The sequence below is a fragment of the Talpa occidentalis genome, unplaced genomic scaffold (assembly GCF_014898055.3).
Source record: "Talpa occidentalis isolate TD23 unplaced genomic scaffold, MPIMG_talOcc4v2.1 talOcc4.15, whole genome shotgun sequence".
Classification (NCBI taxonomy): domain Eukaryota; kingdom Metazoa; phylum Chordata; class Mammalia; order Eulipotyphla; family Talpidae; genus Talpa; species Talpa occidentalis.
In genome coordinates this window covers 23,631,856-23,647,100 of record NW_023601543.1, presented here as the reverse complement: position 1 = coordinate 23,647,100, position 15,245 = coordinate 23,631,856, and the positions used below count along the sequence as shown (strand labels likewise).

General features: G+C 32.2%; 1 protein-coding gene and 1 non-coding gene across 2 annotated transcripts in view; both read right to left on the bottom strand.

Annotated features, from left to right (window-relative positions):
- Positions 1 to 15,245, bottom strand: part of LRCH2 (leucine rich repeats and calponin homology domain containing 2) — an 86,695-nt gene that overhangs the window by 13,797 nt on the left and 57,653 nt on the right. The window contains exons 12-16 of the mRNA XM_037512049.2: positions 13,948 to 14,013; positions 7,053 to 7,101; positions 6,858 to 6,974; positions 3,563 to 3,607; positions 1,507 to 1,557 (exon numbers count right to left, since the gene is read on the bottom strand). Of these exons, the coding sequence (XP_037367946.1) occupies positions 1,507 to 1,557; positions 3,563 to 3,607; positions 6,858 to 6,974; positions 7,053 to 7,101; positions 13,948 to 14,013 (328 nt within the window). The remainder of the gene's footprint in view (positions 1 to 1,506; positions 1,558 to 3,562; positions 3,608 to 6,857; positions 6,975 to 7,052; positions 7,102 to 13,947; positions 14,014 to 15,245) is intronic.
- On the bottom strand, positions 1,062 to 1,190 carry LOC119246841 (small nucleolar RNA SNORA35). The gene has a single exon (XR_005125592.1). It is a non-coding gene; the product is annotated as a small nucleolar RNA SNORA35 (small nucleolar RNA).

Below are 15,245 nucleotides of genomic sequence, written 5' to 3'. Positions count from 1 at the left end.
ATCACTTACATGCCTGTATTTGTTATAACAAAAAGATTTACAAAAGTATGTGACAAAGCCTAATTTTAGGATACCCTAATTTATATTATTTTCAAGAAGAATGTGAACCATTTCAGTTGCTATATAATTTAGAGATGTGTTTACACAGCTAATCGTCAACTACATTTAAAAGTTTTATGGGCCTCCCTGGTGGCGCAAGGGGTTAAGACGAAACCTATGAAGCAGGGAGCAACCCACATGGCACAGCAAACCTCTCCTGACAGGCCCACTGCTCCCCTCAGCAGTGTACTTCGGTTAATCTGCCTGTTCTGTTCCCCACTCTGTCTCTGGTGAATCCTCTCACCCCTCCCCCCATCTCTGGCCTGTACCCCAGCTCTTGTATGCATAAATAAATAAATCTTTAAAAATAAAATGAAAGTTTTATAACTCACCCAAAAAATAAACAATCTCAGCTTTTTTTTTTAACATCACCTTTATGGTGAAAAACTATCGAGTTCACCAGTTACATAGTAAATTTGGATGATCCAAACATTTAGACTAAGTCCTAACTCACCAAATGAGCACTTAACTAAATTAGAAGAATCATGCATTCAAACGACTACAGTATTTGCTTGAGATATAACAAACTAATTTTATTTTAATTTTATTTTTATATTCCCCATACAATTGCAACCCCCTTATTTTGACCCCAATCCCTCCTTTCCCGCCCCCCCACCCCCATAGTGTGTCTCTGGTTCATAGTTGTTGACTTTGATTTTTTCTTTCTTATAGTTATTCTTTTTCCTGGTCCCTTATTTAGGTTTTCTAGATTCCTGCTATGAGTGAGACCATCCGGTATTTTTCTTTTTCTTTCTGGCTTATTTTGCTGAGCATGACCCCTTCCAGCTCCATCCGTGTTGCTGCAAATTGCATGTGCTTATCTTTTTTGATTGCTGAGTGTATTCCATTGTGTATATGGACCACATCTTCTTGATCTAGTCATCTATTTTTGGACAAACTAATTTTCATCTACCCTTTTCCCCAAGGACTTCCCCATCCTTCTAGGTCTAAAATGCCAAGAAATATGTAACCTCTAGTCGATAGGAACAACCCACTGCAGGGATGTTTCTCGTGGAAAAAGGAAGTTTCTCTTGCATTGCTTTCAGACCTAATTGGTTACAAGAAAAACCAAAGGTCATTGTACAATGCTGAAGCATATTTTTCAACTTTAAAATTTTAAAGCTGTTTTTATTTACTTTAAAACATGGATGAATTATAAAACACAAAAACATTTTATAAATTCTTTTCTGAGCTACATAGGCATTTTCTAATAAGTAATTTAGGTCACATTTATTAGGAGTATTTATAAAATATGTTGTTCATAGAATTTTTTATAGGTTATACCTATACAAATTAACCTACTTAGAATATGGATGAACAAATTACATTGTTTCTTAAAAATGATGAGATTAGAGAAAACAGACAAAGAAGAAATTATGTAAACACATATTAGAACAGAATTTGTACCTCAGATGATACTGGAGATTGTGGTGACATATTAGCATTATCACAGTCTTGCTAAAATATAAAAATAAAAAGATGAAAAATGAAATTAAAACATGAATGATGATTTAGACATATAGGAAAACTGGAAATTGTTTTGCTAAACTGCTAGGAAAGAATATGGAAAACACCATCTACCATCTTGCCTCTCAAAATGTGGTCTGTGAGTCAGCAGTGTCATTATCCTCTGGGAGCTTGTTCTAAAAGCAGAATTCAGACCCTAAGACCTACTGAATCAGATTCTATAAAATCTCTAGGTGACTCATAAGTACTTTGAAATTTCAGAAATACTATCTACTCAGATGAACTGTTTTCCTATAAATCTATTTTCTTTGAATATCACAAACGAAAACTTTTTTCATATTTCCTAGAAAAAAAAAATCCATGTAAGATCAATTCCTGAGGGAAAACGGCAGCAATATCTTGCAATCTGAGATAGATACATGGAGGCATGCAAAAAATTCCACCATCCCAAATGTTTATCAGAAAAATGTATATAGAATATAAACTTAGAAATAATTATAATTTAACTGTATAAAATATTAAAAGGTCCGTACTTTCTTAATGAGTACTACCAACAATAATCAAAAATCTTAACATTTAAACTTAAATCTGCATACCACATAGGACATTTGTTCATCATTAATAAATGTTACTGACTACTTATTAGATGTCAGACCCCTGTGATTGACACTGTGAATATTGAAATTTAACAAATATCATCCTCTCAAGAATCTATCGGGTTAGGGTGGAAATAGATTAATTTATATAGGTATTACAACTGTTTTAGTACAATGATAGAGCTGTGCATGGCATATCATGATGCACAGATAAGGGGGGACTCGGGGAAATGATGTGAGTGATAAGGGCATCTTCCACCAAGAAAGTAAAAAATTAAGTAGATATTCACCAGAAAAAGCAAGAAGGGAATAACAGTTCAAGATGAGAGGACAATTAAAAAAAAGAAATAGCAGCAATAAATGGAAGGATGAGTATATAAAACCTTTGTGCAATTCCATATTGTTGGGGATTAGAGCGAAAGAAGATTAAGTCATGAGTTGAGGCTTATGTAGTAAGCAGGGGTTAGAGCAAGAAAGACCTGCTAGGTGATGGGGAGACATTAAAAGTTTCTAGGCAAGGAAATGACTTAGTCACATTTGTGTTATTTGAAGCAATCACTCTGGCTGCAGAGAGAAGAACAGACTGGAGAAAGGGAGAAAAGTAAGGAAGCTATTACAATAGTACAAGCAAGAGTTTGCTGAGGCAGAAAGAATAGAAATGTAGATGGAGAATGTATTCAAAATATTTCAGTATCAAAAAAAAAGTAGGTCTTGGTAACTGATTAGATATTGTGGCAAGGACAAAAGTGGATATAAAATATAAAGGGACAAGGAGAGCTGCCAAGTTGACCTGTAGCTTAGAGTTCAGCAAACGTTTACTGTGTCATTCCACTCCTTAAATCAAAGAAGGTGTTTCAAAAGCATCCAACATCAAATTAACTATCAATCTCTCCAAACAAAAACACACTTAAGTATTGATGGTAATAAAACGGTAGCATTTCAAAAAGGCTAGGCTGCTATGTAGCTTAAAATATGGGTAGAAAAGTTTATAGTAATACAAAAACTGTAAAAATGTAATTTTAAATGTTAAAATAGTACACAGAATTAATGGAAAGAAATTAATTTTTAAAAAATCTCAACTTACATCAGATTAATCTAGGATGATAAAAGATGGAAAACTAAATATTTTAAATCCGTGAATTATGTTTCAAGATGAATGTTAACAAAACATGTTAACAAAACAAATTGAGCTCTCAGAAATTCTATTCTAAATAAGATACGCAAATTACATGATTACATTAATAACTGTATGATGCTCAGTTTTTATTATTGAAGAAAATCCATGCACCAAATCATTAACAAAGAAACTAAAAGACAGATTACATTCGACTCTGATTGAGCCAACTACATATGCAAAGTAAGTATATTAAATAATTGTTAACATTACCCTCTTTTCTCACCTCATCATTTTCATTTCCACTTGAACTCTTCCTTGAGGATTTATACTGAAAAATATTCAAAACACATATTTCATTTTTCCTATACATACTTTATATCTTCCTTGAAGATAAAAATTCTCAACTAGAATATTATAAGTGAGGTTTATATCATATTTGGTAGCTTTATTAAATTAGCTGATAATAAGCTTAACTATATAACCAGTTTAAATAGTCTTTACTATTTACTAATAGCTAACACATATAGTGTTTTCTATGTGCAAGTCATTATCAAGCAACATTTCCAATCTAAACCAACCCATTTCCCATTCATTAAGATTTGCTATCCAGGGGGCCTCCCTGGTGGCGCAGGCAGTTGAGCGCTGCACCGTGAAGCTGTCCGCAGCCTCTGCAGCTTGGGTTCGATCCCAGCCAGCCGGCGAGAATCCCACATGGAGAAGCAGACCTCTCCTATTTTACCCGCTGCTCCTGCTACTCCCCTCAGCAGTGTATTTCATCAGTCTGCCTGTTCTGTTCCCTGCTCTGTCTCCGGTGAATCCTCTCACCTTCCAGCGCATCTGGCCTGTACCCCAGTTCTTGTATAAATAAATAAATCTTTAAAAAAAAAAAATTTGCTATCCAAAAACTGTCTTAAGTCCTTTTTTTTAATCCACCATATCCAAAACATCATCAGGCCAATTCTTTTTGTAATCTTGTTCAGAATAACTTCGGAATTCTCACAACTACCACCCTATCCTAGGCCTCCAATATCTCATACCAAGTCTGTGATGTATTGTTAAGTAATCTACTGATTTCAGGTAAAAAGCAAATCCTACCTTAAATGTACATATTACCAATACAATAAAGTAACAGTGATAATAGCTAACATTTACACTAGTGCTTGCTATATTCCAGGCACTGATTGAAATGTGTTACATGTACTAATCCATTTAATCTTCCTAACAACCCTGAAGTAAATGCTACTAGCTCCATTTTATACTGAAGCACAGAGGTAATATGCTCAGTATCAAAAATATTAGCATGTGAAAAAGTACTTGTATTCAGAATCATATAAACAGTGATTTATTTAATCATATAATCTGAACTGTAGAGGTTCACACACACACCACATAGACATATTGAGTAAATATATTAAATAAACAGCATCATAAATAATTTACCATGGGACACAAACAAGAGAATTTCATGACTGTCATTTATATGTGACAGGATAAAGTTGCACAAAAGCTCCATATGTTTCATAACTAAAGGAATAACCACTGAGTAAGCTCAGTGATACTTTTAATATAAATCTCTAAAGTAGTATATTTTTAATGTCTAATAAACTATAAAATCAGATTCAGTATGCCTCTCAGGAAATATATGAGTAAGAGTAATTATCTTTTTAAGAGATAGGCACTTCATAGAAATCAGTAATGTTTTAATCATGAAAATACTGGCAATTCTGAATAATAGTTTTGACTTTAATACTTAGAGAATAGTCTTTCAGCTTTATAATTTTTTTTTACGTCATGGGAAAAAATTGTTTACATGTACAGTTTATTTGGTGTCCTAACACTGACATCTTCTGACAATTGAGTAGAACTACATATCTCCTTAAAATATTTCTCAATGACTAATGCTTATTTTTACATCTACTTTTAAGTATGAAAGAAATTAACATTACTGAATGAGGTTTATGCAATGGACACTTCAAATGTTATCTCATTTGCTATCTTAGCAATTTATAAAATAGCCATATTATAAATTGTATATTTAAGTCATAAAAATATAATACTTATTAATCAATGATGCTATAAATCAAAGAACAATTTTGTTCAAAAAAATATTTTTGAAAGGTTCCCTCATGTCTCTAAGACTTTATTGAGAAACTAACCTAAGTTACATAAAACATTGTAAAAAAATCAATAAAGTTGTATTTATTTGTGTTTTTCATTTGATACTAGACTATTCGCAGTAGATAAATAAACACCATAGCTAGGCTCTGGGTTCCTATCTCAGTCTGGCTGCTTATTAGCTAAGTTATCTGGAGCATATTACTCAGCCTCTCTGTGCCTTAATTTCCCCATCTGTAAAACAGGAATAATAAATGTACTATTTCATTGGGTTGTTTTGAACAGTAAATGAACTGATATTTGTAAAGAACTTAGACCAGTGTCTGGAATTTAATAAGTGCCATGTGACTGTTTTGATAGTCAGAATATGTATTTTTATTATAATAATAGATCAAATAAATTTCAAATATCTTTTACTAGTTAGAATTACTCAATTTTCCCCACATCATCAAACATTCATCAAGTTTAATCTACTGACAAATGTTAGTGAATGCTTTTGCCCAAGGTCTAATAAATTAAAAAGGGAAACAAATATAAATGCCAGAATGTAAATATAACTGCAGATGTGTAAAAGGTTGGGATAAATAGATTTTTCACTATTACTAACCAGAGTTCTGCCTACACAGTCCTTCCCATTGTTTTCTATTTCTTTTAGTCCTTCTTTATCTCTCATATTGACCAGTTAACATGATGGTTATTAAAAAGATTCAGTAAATATTTGTTGAAGGATTAAACTTTTCATATACTTGCCAAATTATACAGCATTTTTATATTTCTTCATATGATACAACTTTCAAATACATGCTATACTCACATAAAAGGCAAGATCAATGTACCTAGTTACCCACTTCCACTAAACTGTGAAATATAATCGTATTTATTAGAAATATAAATTTCAAATTATCTACAATTTAGCTTATGAATATATATTTAAGTAAATTATTATTTTTATTACTATTAGATAAAAATTAGGCTTTGGTAAATAGAAAAGGTGTACAAACAAACAGAATTGGCTATTCATACAACAGGAGTTGTTTGTACTATTCATATACAGTAACAAATTCTGACTAGTATTCTTGTCTAGATTCTGCAAATATAGCATTTATTCACATAGAAATAGATAAATGCCGATTGTAAATAACTATCAACTATTTATTAAGACGAATCAAAAAAAAACCTTTTCTGGGAAATAAACATTATAACTACCAGCATATATTCATCTTTGCTGTAAACTATTTGGTAAATCACAATTCAGATTTATCTACTCATTCTTAATTATCCTGAATTTACTGAACTTTTAAGGATATAAACGGATTGTGTATCTATACCACATAGATATGGGCAATCAAGACAAAATAACACATTTATTATATTGCACTAGTTATACTCTACCTTTTTAATGTAAAACAAAAGCAATAAAATCAAAACAATTATAAAGTATATTTATAAATTTAATAAAGTACCTTGAAATATTCTTTTCTAATCTGTTTGCTCCTCCTCCTTTCCTCACACTGCCAGATTATAGGTTGAGATTCTGGCCACTGCTGTTCATCCATCTGATCCTTCTGATTTTCAAAGGGCTGTAATGAAGCAATTCTTTCTCACTAAATAAATGAGTACAAAATATTTGATATAACAATAATTTAACTTCTTCTTACCTGCCATGCAAGAGGTGATAACGGTGAATTAATTTCATCCGCTGATATACTAAAAATTAAAAGATGTTTTAATATGTTAAAATAGTTAAAACTACTTTAAGGTATACATTATGAACATTATAAAGATATATATATACACACGTGTTTTTATACATATATGTCTACATTTATCTATATGTACATAGATATGTGTATATGTGTATACATATACATATAAGGCAATAACTACTCAGCTATAAAAATTATGAAATTTCGCCATTTCTGACAACATGAATGGACCTAGACCATATTACATTAAGTGAAATAACTCAGATTGATAAAGACAAATGCCATATGATTTCATTCATATGTAGAAGATAAAGAAACAAAACAAAAAATGAAAACCAACTCTTAGATTAAAAGAGCAAAATGGCAGTTATTACAAGGTAAAGATAAAAGGGTTTAGTGAATCTGGTAAAGGACATTAATTGTATGGTGGTGGAATGGACACTAGACTTTTGGTGATGATTATAATATAGTACATACAGATGCTGAATTATAATGCTGTATATGTAATACCTACATAATGTTTTAAACCAATATTACTCCAATGAAATTTTTTTTAATTAGAGAAACAAATTTTCAAAATTTATAGAAAAAAATGATTAAACAAGAAAAATCATGGAAATATCAATATCTATTATTATGAAGAATTAAGGTTACTAGTTATAGAAAAGGTTAAAATGTTAGTAGCTTTCCTAACAAATTAAAAATATATTAGGAAAAATCTCATTCATAAAAGGAAGGAAATATAAAATTATCTAGGAAGAAACTTAGCCAAACATGTACAAGATCTATGTGAAAAAAAACTATAAATGTATAGAAAGGGACCTGAATAACTAGGATAGACTAAATATTAGACTAAATATTACAGGTCTAACTTCTTCAAATTAATTTATAGATAAAATGACTCTCTCTCTCTCTCTCTCTCTCTCTCTCTATATATATATATATATATATATATATATATATATATATTTAAAACCCAAGAAGTACTTTGGGGTTTTAGAAATTTGATATGTTTCAAAATTAATTTGGGAGAATGGATAATCAAGAATAGTTATATAATACATGGGACTGCCTCACTAAAAAATGTCTTAATATATAATTAAGGTATGTTATATAAAAATTATAGCAGTAAAAGAGAACTAGCTCCAGAATTTCTAGACTGTTTAGTGGGAAAGGAATACAGGATTATAAGTATAACGATTTATGATGAAAATGAAATTTAACTCAATGTGGACAGGACAGATTATATAACAAACAATGTTGGAATAACTAGATAACCAAGAATAAAGTACACATAGAAAGAAAAAGAGATGGAGGGGGAACAACAATAAGAAAGAGAAGAGATGGAGGAAAAAACTAGATTCCTTACCTCATGTCAAATATCAAGAATAATGGGTTGAAAATTTTAAATATAAATAAAATTGAAATCACATAAATGTTTGGAAAATATGAGCAGCAATTTTTTAAATGGCAGGTAGGGAGAATGTACGGAAAAAACTATCAAAATCAAATTTTGACAAAGAACACAAATATAAAAATTGCTAGGAATATAAAAAAGTCATTTCCTAATGACAACAGTATACAATCACCAAGAGGAAATTTAAAACCCTAAAAATTTATGTACCTAATAAAACCTTCAAATTACATGAAGGAAAAATGACAGAATGCTTCCAGAGTAAATGAAAGAAAATTCACAGAACTTTAAGGTAAAATACAAATTCACAATTAGCATTGGAGATTTCAAATGCCTTTTCTTAATAATTGAGAACACCAAAATTGTGGTGTGTGCAGGGAGTGGAAGGAAGGTAATGATAAACAATAAACCTAAGGAGGAATACATTCAAAATTATACATTTCAAACATCAGACAGGGGCCTCTCTGGTGGCACAAGGGTTAAGGCAAAACCTATGAAGCTGTCCACAGCCACTGCAGCAGGAGTTCGATTCCTGGCCTGCCAGGGAACAGCCCACAGAATACAGCAGACCTCTCCTGACTCGCCCGCTGCTCCCCTCAGCAGTGTACTTCGGTCAATCTGCCTGTTCTGTTCCCTACTCTGTCTCTGGTGAATCCTCTACGCCCCCCACCAGTGCCTCTGGCCTGTACCCCAGCTCTTGTATGCATAAATGGAGTCTCTTTAAAAAAATTTTTTTTAAATATCAGATAGTATTAAGTTCTGTGAAGAAAAACATAACAAAGTATGAGAAAAGGGGGAAAAAGCATGGGTGAGGCGTGTAAGTTGTTCAGGCAACTCCTAGGTGATGAAGTGACATTTAAGGAGAAACCTGAAAGGCCAGGGAATAAACTATATGGTTATCTGGGTGAAATCATTCTAGACATAGGCAAAAGACTTGAAAGGGGTAGGTAAGAAATGCCTGCTGTATTAAGATTCAATAGGGACCAGTACTGCTTGAGAACTAACCAGGAAGAGAGGAAGACAGTAGGGAGCCAAATAATGTTGAGGTTTACAAGTCCTCAAGGAACATGAGCTTTTATTCTGAATGAGATTGGAAGCCATTTAGAGAATTCTGAAAAATGACATGATTTGACTTATGAATTAAAAAATATCAATATGATGCTCTTTGGAAAATAGACTAAAGGGAAGCAATGGCAGAAAGGAGACCTTTTAGGAGGTATCTTAATAATTGCAGTAAGAGATGGATAGGCCTAGAGTGGTAGATGTAGAGTTGGTAAGGTATGATCAGATTCTGCGTATATTTTGAAGATACAGTCAACAAGATTTGTTAATGGATTAAATTTGGGATGTATGAGAAAGTGACAAGGATGACTGAGGTTTCTGAGCTGAACAACCAGAAGGATGGAGTGCACAGTTTTTGAAATGGAGAAAAATGCAGGAAAAACATGTTTATAGGTGCAAGGAGGTATGTGTGTGGTGGCAGAAAGTTACATCTAAGCAGAGGTGCTGATTAGGCATCACTCAGTGTTATGAATGTGTACTGTGTAGTGTATGTTAATGTATACATATTCCACACCACACATGCACATACACATATTCATGCATACATATAGGAAAAAAGTCCAAAGGGAAAAATACTAAAATATTATGATTTGTGGGATAACAGATGGCATTTATTTTGTGTGTACTAAATTTTCCAATTCTTCAACAATAAAGCCGTATTTCCTTATAATCAGAAAAAAGTAAAGAATTTTAAATGTGACTTTAAAGAAGGAATTGGATAACTGTGCAGAAAGTAAGAAAAGCAGAAGCAACTGTTCTATGAAGGAAAGGTCATGATTGGACATCCTAAGTTTTGAGGTTTAGGTAACTGAGACTTTCTCATGAGAATGTTAAAAATTTGGGAGTAGGCTCAAGATAGGAATGAAAGGAACGGAGGGGATAATGGTCTAGATGGTGACGATGAAGCAAGAGATGGCAAATATGTAAGATAACAGATCAGTATTCAAAAACGGAGAGGGGATTAAATCGAATTAAATAAAATTTGAGATAGAGGAAAGTTTGAAACCTGGATATGAAAAGTCACCTTGTGCTTGAACTGAATTTTGAAAATCAAAATGAAATATGAAAAAAGAAAAAGGGCAATCTGAGCACTGAGACCAGGAAATAGAAGAGAGTAACGTGAAACCATGCTGGAATAAAGAATGCTGCTCCTAGCCACAAAAGGTACCAGTGGAAGACTTAGGAAATCAGGCTCTCAAGGTAAACAGAGACTCACGTCAATCTTCTGGGTTAAGCCAAACATTTCAAGTTTTATACAAAAAGTTATAAAGAACTGTTTGAAGATAACAAATGGGAGGCACACAGACTTAATTACAAGAAGAAACAAGGATAATGGGTATTTCAGAATTTGGAGTAGGGGACAGAATTCGAACGCAAAATGATGTATACTTAGACACATCTTTGTTAAATAATCAGAAGTCAAAGATAAAGAAAAAAATGTTAAAGGCAGCTAAGAAAAAAAAAAAGAAGATAATTAATAAAGGAATCCAAATCAGGCTTTCCTCAGATTTTGCTCCAGTTACCATCCAGGCAAGAACAGATTAGAAGGAAGAGTTCACAATTCAAAAAAAAAACAAGAACTGCGATCCAAGAATACTCTGTCCTAAGAACTTATCATTCATATATGAAAGGGAAATAAAGACTTTCCCAGAGGAGCAGAAGCTAATGGAGTTTATCACCACCAAACCTGCCCTACAAGAAATGTTGAAAGAAGTTCCACCAGAAAAGAAAAAAACAAAACATAAAACCCTGAGCAAAGTGACAACAGGAACACAAAATCAAATGTATGAACAAGAATATCATGCGTCAACAGCAAAAGACTAAAGAGAGGAAGAACAGGTCATATCCTTTATAGTTAAAGGTCAGCTAGTCAATTACCAGTTCATAAAGGACTCTTTTAGAAGTAGTAAGCTTGTTATAACCATAATAGGAATTCCTAAGCAAAAATCTAGACTAAGAGAATCGCCAGAGAAAGCCACCCAAATGAAAGAAACAACAGAAAAATAAAATAATCAAAAACACAATGATAGTATATAATCCCTACATATCAATAATCACCCTACTTATGAATGGCCTGAACTCACCAATTAAAAGGTACAGAATGGAAAATTGGATTAAAAAGTTTCAGCCATCTATACACTATTTATAAGAAATGCACTTAAAATCTGAAGACAAAAAACAAAATGAAAGGTTGTAGCAAGTTATTACAAGCTAATAATGTAGAAAGAAAAGCAGAAAATACTATTCTATTATCTGATGAACCAGACCTTGAGTCCAAAAAGGTAATCAGGTACAAAGATGGATACTGCATAATGATCAAGGAACAATTCAACAATAAGATATAATTGTCATTAATATTTATGCACCTAATACAGGGGCACCTAATTTAATAAAGCAAATAATAATAGACCTAAAAAAATAATGACAACCACACAGTTATTGCCAGAAACCTCATCACACCACTCACACCAGGGATATATCAACCAGACAGAAAGTTAGGCCTTAATGAAGGTCTTAAATGAAATAGTGCACCAGATAGGCTTAATAGACATTTATAGAGTCTTTTATCCCAAAAGAAAGTATTAAAAAATAATACACATTCTTAAGTGCATGTGGGACATTCTCAAGCATAGATCATGCTGGAACAGAAAAGATGTCAAAAAAAAATATGTTAACAGAAATTATAACAATTATAGCATATCCTCAGATCATAATGGTATAAATCTAGAAATTAATCACAAAAAGAATCCCAGAATAACCCAAAACATTTGCATATTAAACAAAAGGTTTCTGAAAAACTCCTGGGTCAATGAATATATCAAAAACAATGAACCAGAAGAAAGAGAAATTAAAAAAAAAAATCCAATATACAATTGCACCAAAAAGAATGAAATACCTGGGAGTTAACTTAACAAAGAAATTAAGTTTACATAACTTACATACATTGAAAACTACAAGACTCTGATAAAGGAAATATAAGAAGACACAAAGAAATGGAAAGACATCCCATGCTCATGGATTGGAAAAATAAACATCATTAAAATGGCCATACTAAAAATGCAAAAGTTAATAAAAATGACCTTATCACCTCAAACAATTTAAAGATTCAACACAATACCTAAATAAATTAGAAAGTAAAAAACATAAATCGTATGGTCCAACTTATCCACAGAATACAAATAATCAAAAAACATATCCTGACAAAGCACAGCAAAAATAATTTTTAGACTTTGTGAAAAATATGCTGTTTGCCAGAGGGAACAGGGAGCATGGAGGATGGGACAGGAGAAGAAAGGAACAGGACATTAGCAAGGGAGATCAAATGGAGGGTGAGTGAAGCAAGTATATATATATATATATATATATATACACACACACACACACATACATACATATATATATGGAGGAATAAAAATGTACCCCCAAAGTTACACAGAATAGTAATTGACTGACAAATTTAATACAAAAGTAAATAAAATTATTTGCTTTGGAACTGAAATAGGAAAAATAATACATCTAAAGCACTCGAAACAGAATATAGGGCCTCCCTGGTGGTGTAAGGGGTTTAAGTCTCAGCACTATCAAGCTATCAGCAACCACTGCAGCATGAGTCCAATCCCAGGCCAGGGAGCTAACCCACATGGCACAGCAGACCTCTCGTCTCCCCGCTGCTCCCCTTAGCAGTGTATTTCAGTAGATCAGCCTGTTCTGTTCCCCACTCTGTCTCTGGTCAATCCTCTCCACCCCCTCCACCCCACCCACACCTCAGCTCTTGTATGCATAAATAAATAAATATGAATAAAAAACAGAATACATATAACAACCATTTAACAAATGTTATTCATTCTGTATGTATTGATACTTCTATACCCATAAACCAGCTTTGGAGCCTTACACTCCCAGAGGAATGACTCAGGAGTTTAATCTCATTCAAATTTCAAGCTATCAAAAAGATAAATTAAGCTTTGAAGGTCTTCTAATTCTCTGGAATTTATATACATATACTTAGACCAATTATGCATATCAAACAATTCAGTAAAACCCAATTGAAAAGAAATCAAAACGTGAATAATAATATAGACACAATGCTGAAGAAACACATTATCCCTGATAGCAACAGAAATACAGCAAATGCCTTTTGAATTAATAAATGAATAAAATGACTCTATCACTGAGAAAAAATCTAGGTACAAGCACAAAAAGATCAAATCAGCACTTTTTATTTCTTCATATCAAAAGTAAACTTAACTCATAGTATAATGCAATCCCTCCTTATCTAGTTATATTGAATTTATTCAGTTAGTATCTATGTATCAGAGCATCAAATCTCTTTATAAAATATTAACTTAAAGGACTAAGATATCTTTATACCTCTTTTCACACTCCATAGTTTGTTTTGGCTTGTTTCTTGTGACAGAAGTTGAGTGGTTAAGAATCCTAGAAGCAAATCAACACATTAATTGAAAAATATATTTAAGAGAATAGTTCACACAAGATATAAAAGATCTCCATAATAAATTGCATCTGGTCCATGAAGATCTCTGCTAGAAAACAATATTTAAATAATATTTAGATCAGATGCCCATAAGCACACTGACTATGATGGCAGAATGAAGCTCACCAACTTCCATGCATCTTCTTTTATAAAATCTTTCTGGAGTCTTGGATATATTCTAGTCATGCTCTCACCCTGTGCATATCTAATTTTAGCAGATTGTTTAGGTACAATCATGACTGATTTAGATTTCCCAGCATGGCAAATGATACAGGGTTATATTGTGGAGTACATAACCATTTTGCTAAAAGCCAAATAATAAACCTTAAATCTAAATGTAAACCCAGTGATAAAATTCATTTCTTTTAAAAAAGAGAAAACCCAAGTATATTAAACTTTTAGTAACCAAATGAAATGGTACTGGAAGAACCCTCCGATCCAGAAAAAGAATAAATTAAAATACGAGAGCTGTTTGTCCATAATTTTATAATACTAAGTACTAATATCAAAGACAAAAGTAATGAATTAACTTTCTTTAAAATAAGCAACTAACATTTATGAATTCTTAATATTTATTCAGAAATGTAACTTAATTTTCATAATTAAAATTTAGTTTTATAAAAAGTAAAATATCTCACTTTTATTCAAAATAAAGATCTTCAAATGTCAACTACCAAAAGATAGATGAGAAAGGACTTTCAATTTAGAGTTACATATTGACTAATAAAATACATAATGAAATAAATATATGCTATTAACTATAGAAAGGCAGGTAACATAAAGAAAGCAATTTCAGTTATCCCAGTTACTACACTATTTTGGATGCAGTAGAGCATTACTAGGAGGGAGTCGCAGTGAGGAGGCAAAGGACAAGTATCATAGGCAAAGAAGCACAGTTTTGCATGAAACAATTTCAAGATTAATTACACCTTTATTCTTCTTTGTATGGGCAGACACTAAAACTGCACTGAATCCCAAATGCAGACTTGAGGTAATAAAATATCTAAGATTATTAGGAATAAAATACACCTTTAAAAAGTGACATTCAAAAAGGAGATATAGCAGTGAGTACTACACTGGAGGGGTCCCAGAATTACTACAGGGAAGCAAACTACAATGCTCTTCACCATGGTAAATTATGAATTATTCCCACACCACATTTACTAGCATTGTG